We start from the raw sequence: 10,058 nt of genomic DNA on the forward strand, positions 1-10,058 counted from the left end.
GCACACCTACTGCTCTCTCTTTGCTGCAGTTTACTCCCGTTTACCCCAGAACATAAGCGCCTTACTCGCCGTGATTTGTCCAAAAACTATAACCACAAGGCGTTACATCTTCATAAAAAGATGATGTCACATGTTCACCAAACTCCTCGTACATCTGCAGGGCTTATACAATGGTTCTCTCAGCACACAGGGGTGTTTCAATCTGTTGGTGCACTGCGTTTCATTTCAGTGTTTCGGCATTGTTTTTCGAAACACAACTCTAAATTGCATTAGCATATACCAAGCTCCTCCTCTTCCCCCTCACTCGTCCTTCCTCCACTGCGCGCAGCGCCGCACTTCCTCTCATGCTCATGGGCCGAAAACAAGCACCTTGATTAAGGCATGAATAGTGAATTCATCAGCCTCTTCAGTGTGGCATACTTTCAACTAAAAAGACTATTCTCATCTCTTGTCTTTGCTGCAATTAGACATTCATGTCAGAGCACCCATACAGAGGCCTGATTGATACTATATGTCGGTAGATTGCCAGTCAAGAAACTGACAGCCAATCTGAATGCACGGCTGAATCTCATGATTCAACGCGACATTCTTGTTTTAATTACCAATGAAGGAGTCTTTTCAGAGTGAATTGGGGCGGGTGGAATTGGAGGTAATTGGAGTGTCATTTGGAGGATTCACATCTTCAGAGTGCACCTGTTGCCTTTTTGTTTGGTGACGCATGTCGGTTTGTTTGGGAGGAGACGAAAAAAACAAAAGTGTGATTGCTTCCCACTGTATGTCGTGGCACTTCTCTTGTGTTCTTTTGAATCCAAGAGCTGCCATTTACAGAATGTGATTTATAAAGTCTAGATAATAAATACAAATGTTTCAATCCTCACAAACTTTCTTTTAAACACATACACTCTTCACATATTTCCTCTGATGGATATACAATTATTGTACTGCAATACATCACACTAAAATGACAGCTTAGAATAAAACGAGGTGAAATAAATCACATCCATCCTTTCGTGCTTTGCTTCTCCCATCACACCATTTCTTCAGTTTTTTCATTTTCCACCTTGACCCTGCAAATATATCTGACCCTCTCTTTTATCCATCCTTCCATCCCGTTCCATTGATTATTTCATGGGTTCAGAGGAATGGATGGCAGCCATTACTAAATAGACCACCACACATCACTCCAGCCCATCTGACAGCTAATGAGAAACACTGGATGTATTTCATACGTACACCTCATAAAAGAAAGGGAGACCGAGAATAAATGTGTGTGCCGGATCTCACAGCATCAACAGTGTTTGTGTGGAATAAATAAATAATAAATAATAGAGAGCGGAGCGGCGACCGTGATTAGCGTCAGCCACGATGGCTACACATACTTTAATCACTTCAGATAATGAATATTATAGATTAGTGTACTCTATTACAAAACTGCCAGCTGCTCCTTTTCTTTTGCTTCATTGACATATTGTTTTGAATACTTGAGAAGGCGCAAATAATGATGGGACATTTTGTCACTATCAGCTTTTGTATGCATGTTCATATCAGTCTCAATCCATATTAATACTAATACTAATTGGACCTATTATTTTCACATTATTATGACGTATTATGAGCAATTCAGAGACTGCGTGCTTCTCGAAAGTGCAGTCCAAAACTACTAGAGCTAATTTACACCAAAAAAGAAAGAACTTAAAGTAAGTCATTTCAGTAAGAGCTAAACATTTCAATATGTTGAATATTCAATTCATTTGAATTGGTGAAGATAACATTGTACTTTGCTGAGATATGGGAACATGGCAATATCAATTAAGTAAGAAATATGAACAATCATAAAATGTCATGCACCAATTATAACTATGCAAAACAAAAAACAAGAAAATGATGTCCACGTTGCAATAAACGGTGTATTGTAACAATGAGTGTAACCATCTTCCCTCTCCTCCAGACATATGATCCAGTGGAGACAAAAAGTGGCCAAACAGGTCAGGGTTCTCCACACATGATGCCAGCTAACCCGCCCCTGTATAGCGGGCCACCTCCCCCCCAGCCGTCGTCGCCCTACCTGGGGCCCGGGGCCTTCCCTCTCACCGACCTGCAGAGCTACGCAGGACACGCACCTCGTCACGCCCTGTCGCAGACGCTCAGCCAATCGCAGATGCTGCCAAGCATTAGTGCCTCTCCCCCTTCCTCCTTCCAGATCAGCCCACCCCTTCACCCCCACCAGCAGCTCTCCCTGCACCAGAGCTCGCTCCTTAACCAGCCCATCCGCATGCAGCAGGTCCAGTCCCAGCCAATCATCTCTCACCAGATGGGGCTGCAGGCCTCTCTTCACTCTCCACCTCCAGGGCAGCAGGTAGAGCAACAAACGGAGACACACTCACTGCTATGGAAGAGGTTATACTTTAAGATGTTGGATTCATTTTCTTTCTTTCTTTCTTTCTTTCTTTCTCCGGGGGTTTCCCACCTCCAGTCAGAATATCAGAAGAGTATTGGGGGTTCCCAGTCTCCAGGAGCCCCTGGCCCTGGTCCAGGTCCTGGAGTGGCTCAGAGCCATGACTGGGACAGTGAATACTGCAATCGGGAGTGTGGCAACCACTGCAGGTCAGTGGAGAGCGAGGAGACAGTTTGATCTGCTTCCCTAAATCCGTTTTCCACAATAACTTATGTCACTGCATCACATCTATTCTCATAGTCTTGAAGTACATTTTGAGTGGAGACAAATTCATTGAGTTAAACCAAAAACTTGTGTTTACTAAAACTAATATATATATATATATATATATATATATATATATATATATATATATTTTGAAAAAGTAAAGGCTAAGAGGTTTTCAGGTTGAATTGGTCAGATAAAAACAGTCCAATCCAAGTCTGAGACCAGAGCTCCCTTAGAAACAAGCATATAGAGTCTTGTCAGACGTCTCTCCCATTGCTTTCACCATATAAGTGTTGAAAATTGTCAGCTTGGTTCCAGTGAGACAGGAGAGACAGCTGGAGAGGTAATGCTGAGATAATAGAGCTTGTCATGTGTTTGTCAGACAGCAGTAAAAAAACAGATGTTCCTTACACAACTTTTCACTGTTGTTGCACTAAACGGTTTGGCAGGCTGTGGAGTCCTGCAGCCCGGCAAGATATTCACAGTCCGTGCTAAAATACGATGACATTCGTTTAATTTGCAGGCTTTAGTCAGACGAACATAGAAGGAATGAGAATGGGCTTACACTGTGGCTATTATAAGCATTATAAGCAATTTGAGAAAAAACATGCGTCCTTTTGTGTTTGAAGCCCATCTTTTTTTTTTTTCTACCCCGTTGTGTCTTTGCTCGTCATCTAACCTGCGCTCCTGTGTCCTGGGTTGTGTTTCTTTCCAGTGGCAGCATGATTGGCAGGGACAAGCCACTCTACCTCACCTGAAACTGAAGATCATGCTCGGTCGACAAATACGACACAGAGAAGTCTCCTCTCACCCCCCGCGCCCCTCCCCCCCCCCTCAATCCTCCTCTTCTGACGCGCACACACACTTACACACACTTAACATACAATAACATGCATTCGTACACACACACTCACACACACACATTCCACCTCCTAAACCACCACCACCTTTCTTTTTTTAATTTTTTTCTTTTGTTGTCAATGTAATGATTATTTCCTTTTCAGTTTCTAGAAGAATTTGTGACCAGAGTTTTTTGACTAGATGACTGCTGTCTGTACCACTTAATGTATTAGCAGTTCTCCTGCTGTTTAAAATTAGCCAAGCACTTATACGGCCCACCCCTCCGGCTCCCCCCCCCCCCCACCCCCTCCTCATCTCTGAGTTGTGTGTCTATGGCCGCTGTGATACAGGCCGGGCTGTAGAGCACTTCTCTTCTGTGTCACCATCAAGGTCCGCGCACGGACCCCATCCAGCTTTAAGAAGAAGAAGAAAAGTAGAAAACTCTTTGACTTCTTTAACCATTTTAATTTCCTTTTGAGTTTTTTCTTTTTTTTTTCATTTTCCTTTTTGTTGTTGTTGTTGTTGTTGTTTTATTTATTTCTGGCTTGCAAAATTGTCCCTCTTTCTTTCTTTTTTTGCCAATAAGCGTTGGGCCCTGTACTGTAGAAAAATATTAACTTCTAGGCTTTGATGTTATGGTAGCTTTGCTTAAGGGCCTGCAAATTGATACAAAAAGCTTGGGTGGGGAAAAGAAACAAAACAAAAAGAACCTTTTTTTAATATTAAAGACCTGTTGAGGTCTACTGAGCGGTCACAGTGTGATTGTAAATATCACTTTTATGGGATCAAATTGGGAATTGGAAGTCCAGATAGATTTGTTTCTTCTTTAATATTACATGTAAGTCATTTTGTGTGCATGTGTGCGTGCGTGCGCGTGTATGTGTGTGTGTGTGTGTGTGTGTGTGTGTGTGTGTGTGTGTGTGTGTGTGCGTCTGGACGTTAGAATGTACCCCATTCATGACGTGTGAATTTGACTGTGTGTGCACGGACACACACTCGTGCGCTAGAGTGTGTCAACAGTCGAGTGTCGAGTCTTTCTCGTGAATTTTAACAGCCTTGTGCAGCTGGATTTCAGAGGAGTATTTCAGACTCTCGTTCTTGCATTAAATCTGTGCTCACTGGTGTGTTTTTTTCCAATAAAGTTCAATCTAAAACTGAATACACAATATGTGTCCTGCAGATCATTAAATGGAAAGAGCCAGGTGAGAGATAGGGAAGAAAGAGAAAGAAAGAGAGAGACAGAAACGCCGTGAGATAGAATGCGATATATTGTTGCGGTTGGAGAGAGAGGAAAAAAAAAGATATTGCCTCAAAATGCCCCCCACCTCCCTTTTCTTATTTTCTCTGACCATAATGTCAATTTTGTCTCCTCGACATGCACAAGTGAAGTGATGAAATATGTGAATGGAGCCATCACATCCACATTACAGTGATTTTTATAAGTTTCTACTTGGTGTTTGGTTGTGTTGATCTCATCTTTTTAACTTTTTTGTGTGATTAACAGAAATGCATTTTGCTGACAAAGACATCTGTATTTATCTCTTTACTGTTGCATAATTTCAGTTTTAGTTGTTACAAAAACTATAACATTTTAAGTTGTGTAAAAAAAAAAAAAGAAGAAAAACCTGCCAATTGTAGTTATTTTATTTGTAAAGCCAGTAATGATAAATATTTTAAATGGTTATCAATATATTGTTTCCGCTAGTTACCCATCAGCCATTTGACAGGTTTTCTTATTTATGAAAGAAATTAGATCATTTTTGCTTCTTGCAATGGAGGTGTATTTTTATTCTTATTTTATTGTTTCATTTCCTTTGGTTTGATAAAAAATGATGATGATCACAACAATGATTTTTTTTCTTTTTTACATTTTGGGTGCTGCTCCCCCCCCCCCCCCCCCTCCTCCCTTCCCCCTTGCCAGCAGCATCTGTTTGTGTCACAATGCTTCTTTAATTTCAAACCTGCATAATAAAAAAAAGTTTAAAAGTGCAGACTCTTTTTTTTTTTTTTTTTTTTTTTTGTCCCTTTCTCTAATGAGATGATCACACATTTGCTTTTGTTTTTAAGACATGATAATCGTTTTAAAGATCCGCCAACACCCCCAACTTTACCGAAGAGGGTCACGTTTGTATCCCGTATTTATTTTTAGCTCAGGACTCCAATGGCATTAGCTAATTAGCCACGGATACAGAGTACGCCAGCCCGCGTGGATATTGCCAGTAAACTATCTTAACAAACAAGAGAGCAGATGCGAGGAGACGTTTGCTTTGCTTGTGAAAGTGGTGCATCGTAGGCGTCTAGTGTGAGATAAAGAGAACAGAGAAATGCAATGTGCACACAAACTCAGGCAACCGGCCAAGTACTGATTTTACCCCAATTGCACACAAGTTTTCTACGAGACTTTCTGAGAGGGAGACGGAGAGATTGAAATGGAACTGTCACGATCCCTCTATTCAATGTTTTATTCATTTTACGTCTCTTCCTCAATAGTATTGAATCGGCGAATAGATCGTTATTGGACAATTGGAGAACCTGCCACTTAGTGATATGACACACATTATATGAAAATCACAGTCATACATTCTTAATACAATGCAAGATAAAAGAGGCGGTGGGTGCAGCCGCACAGCCCTGTCTGTGCCTTTTGTGTACGCAGTCATGTGTTTGTATGAATAGCTGTGTTTTTGTTTCCTTTTTTTTGTGTGTTGTCTCTCCTCTCTAGCTGCAGTTCTATTCGCACATATATGGTAACAATATCTTATTTCCTTCACTGCATATTCCCTCAGCCATACACATGTGTGGCGGCACAGTCATTATTTCTGGAGTAAATACTGCGAGGAGACAGTATCGCTTTGACACTCCCGTCAGCGCCCTTAATCCTATCTCCCGTCTCCGAGTCAAAGTCACGAGGCCGACAGAGAATGAAAAGCCACAATTTATGGTGGAGGATGCCATTGAGAAGAGGTGAATGCAGCGGTCCTGTTGGTGAGCAGAGAATCAGAAAGACCCGCATCAGTAACAGCAGGCTGGTTGACAAAGACAAGGTCGCTGTGGTACATCTGTTGGAGAGAGAAATAAAAGTGATGCAAAACCACTATAAACGCGCTGCTTAATGTTGAATCAAGAGTGCAATAACTTAAATGAAAAGATTGATTGGTTTATAATATATATTCATGTTTTGACATTGATTGAGGGTAATTTATCAGCCCAGCAAGATTAATTTATGAAAATGTGCCCTCTATCAAATCAAAATGAAATTAAAATGAGTCACCTCAGTCCTATTGTGTGTTCCCTTTTGGTCCAATGTGTTTGATATGCTTTGCAGGCTACATTTAATAAGAAAAACATAGATTGTCTTCTGTCTATGAGGATCTTTCATTCAACCAAAACATGTATTGAGGTTTAATCAATGATGAAAAAAGTGTCCAGTATCCTCCAAAATAAATATTTTATCTAAATGTTGCTGAATGTTTGTCAGTGTTGGAATGTGTCTTTATTTCTTTTTTCGATGTCCTATTTAACTGATGAAAGACACAACCGTGCATGTACAACAGGTTGAGCATGTTTGTAGATGATGACTCAGTTCAACCTCAGCGCGTATGAATCTTTATCTGTGGAGTCGCTCAGCCATCGGTGGAAAATGTCCATCACCAACAGGCTCGTGAGATCCACCCTGTCATGAGCGACTTGCTTTCTTAAAACATTTACTTTATTTGCAAGATGCTGTGGTGGAGCAGCGCAAGATCACCTTTCAAGCGAGCGTGCATATAAATATGGTTATTCTGAGAAACATCTGTCCTTTGAAAGTGATGCAGGCCAGAAGGTCAGGGCTATGTTGCCGTGGGTGACACCGGGCCTTTCTCAGACCAGCCAATGTAACATGCAGGCAACACGTTTCAGTTGCAACCTCGGTGCTGCGGTGCAGCATCAAGCAGCAGGAAATGTGGGTGGTTTTAACAAGAAATGGGTTTCGTTCTGTGTTCAGCTATGGTTTCTTTTTTTGATGCTGACTTTACTGCACATAAATGAACTAGTACATCAACAAAAGCACAATATAGCCGGCAGATCTTTGCATTAAATATTTCAATTGTCCCAGAATTAATTCCGCAGTACTTTTGATTTAGCAATTTAGCAAATGTTGCTAGTTAATTATTTCATTTTATTTGCTGACGACCTCTTTTGGAACACAATGGGTTGTCATTATTTTCCCTTTCAGTTGCAGCTTGCATACTTATAACTATGCGAAACTGAAGTAAACAAAAGGTGACAGAATATAACACGTCGGCCATAACACGTGAGGCACAAAGCACACTTGTGGTTTCACACCTGTAGATGTTGACATCATCCAGCGTATATGCTATTGACAACTACCAGTTTTTTTTTACCATAAGGCCAAATTTGGTCCATTTCCTGTTTTTCTGATAATACCAATAATACAAATGTTTAAAGCGGTTGCATTGTTTAGTTCCCCAGGGAGGGACTCATTTTTAAACATGAGGCGATGAACAATTTATCTTTATGACTGGATTAAACCAATGTCTCAATATCAATTTTTCGCCTCACACTAGGTGGGAGCATTAATAAATAGTATTATTTATCAATCTTTTATCCAAAGAACTACTTTTAAAAAAGGGACTTTCACACAAAATCAAACTAGCTGCAAAGTGATGCAAATACCAACACGTTCTCACTCCCAACTTGTTAAATGCACCTTTAGAAGCCTTTAGCAGCATTTTTCAATGTGCTTCAACATGTTATATTACTAAGTTACGTTACTCAGCTCAAGTACGTTGGTTAGGTTCGGGGTAAGATCATGGTTTATTTTAAGACAAGTTTGACGTAACTTAAAGGGAAACTTTGCCGATTTACAAGCGGCTTCATATCGTTGCAATACAATGTCATCCAGCGGCCTTCCGCGGGCCAGTGAGTGGGGAGCTGTGGGGGCCGATAACAACGGAGGGATGCCGAATGTTCATTTGCACATACCACCCACATTGTAGGCCCACCAGCAACAGGCACACTTTGTGAAATGGTCACAGTGTTAAACACGGGGTTGAAGTGAATTGAAACTACACTAGACTTTTGGTTTCGCACTGGATATGTACAGCGGCCTCCTGGGTAAACATTAAAATATAGGTAGTAATAAACTGCTTTGACAACCACGGACGTTTCTTTGGTGGATGTCGGCACAAAAACATGTGGCCTTACAAATGCCATATACCCAACAGCAGATACTACATTTAATACTACAGCTTTACATTTTTTAACAGAAAAAAACTAAAACAAAGAAAGGTTAAATAACACTCAAACTACATATTTCCTTTTCTTTTCCGAGCGCTCTTTCAGAGAAGTATCTGATTGTGTTAAATGAATATGTAATCTTTCATAAGTTGTCCAGCAGATTTTCCTTTGTAGGAATAGAAAGTGATGTGAAGAGGCTGATATTGCAGTTTTGATCTATATGGACACGTGGAAATTGGGGTTGAGAGAGAACATTAAGAAAATGGTGGCTGGAAGAGAGACTTGTCTGATAAGAAGTCTCCCTCTCATTTATCTGTGGGCTGTACGGGGCAAGAGCCCACATCCCTGAAGAGAAACCACCGTGCTCACTGAGTAAGAGGTAAAGTAATAGTGCCCCACTTTTCTCTATCTCAGCAGTTCTTAAGTCTTGACTTGAAGTGGATATGAGTCAGATTGAGAACCACACACATAACTATTTTCTCATCACCCCTGCAGCCGTAGTGTGTAAGTCAGGTCTCTTTATGCCCTGGATCACCTCACACCGGAGCCACACAAAAAAACAGGACCAGCAGTATGCAGTCATTTCAGATGTTTGTTAAACGCCACAGCTGCTCCATTTGAGCAATATCGCCCACACATGCTGCACCTTAGATCCTCCAATAATTGCATGTCAGAGAGAGTGTTAGAGAGAAATGATTGTGTTAGTGTAACAAGGTTCTGGTCCAGATGTTTGGGATTAAAGGCTTGTTATGAAAATACAAAATAGTTACTCAGGAAGTAAGGTATTCAGCTCTGTCATGCACATGGCATGTAACACTATTTAAACAGGCTTGCAAGATGAGATTGGGAAAGGATTCAATTGAATATAGTGCAACGTGTTGGCATGTTGTATAATAGACAGTCTGAGCATTTGGTTGGTGAAAAAGGTCTGTGTTCTTAAAATCGGCACCATAGCAACCAAGCTGTGACACATGCTTTGCCAACATACAGTAAATGTAACTTCACAATGCATTTTTACACTTGTCTCATCGCTGAGACACCCTCTGAAACAGCATTTGTTCAATTTAATTGTCAAACACAATATTTAGGAAGTATTTAGGAAAATAAAAGCATTTAATGGTTATTTGAAAATATTCTTGCCTGTTTACTCCAAGATTGAATTATGAGATGTTCCTCTTTGTTTACTCACTCATAGCAGCAAACTGCAACTAATGACTTCTGGTGCAGAAAACAAATTTGGTTTTACAGCCATTTCATTTGTGCACAGAAACCAATCAATTTCTCCCATGCAGTGAGATGCTTATAAAGATGATAC

General features: G+C 40.7%; 1 protein-coding gene across 1 annotated transcript in view; it reads left to right on the forward strand.

Annotated features, from left to right (window-relative positions):
• LOC117730868 (TOX high mobility group box family member 2-like) overlaps nucleotides 1–3,507 on the forward strand; it is an 84,730-nt gene extending 81,223 nt beyond the window's left edge. The window contains 3 exon segments of the mRNA XM_034532919.1: nucleotides 1,949–2,355; nucleotides 2,455–2,604; nucleotides 3,378–3,507. Coding sequence (XP_034388810.1) covers nucleotides 1,949–2,355; nucleotides 2,455–2,604; nucleotides 3,378–3,420 — 600 coding nt within the window. The 3' untranslated portion in view covers nucleotides 3,421–3,507.
• The last annotated feature ends 6,551 nt before the right edge of the window (nucleotides 3,508–10,058 follow it).

The sequence above is a fragment of the Cyclopterus lumpus genome, chromosome 5 (genome assembly GCF_009769545.1).
Source record: "Cyclopterus lumpus isolate fCycLum1 chromosome 5, fCycLum1.pri, whole genome shotgun sequence".
NCBI lineage: Eukaryota > Metazoa > Chordata > Actinopteri > Perciformes > Cyclopteridae > Cyclopterus > Cyclopterus lumpus.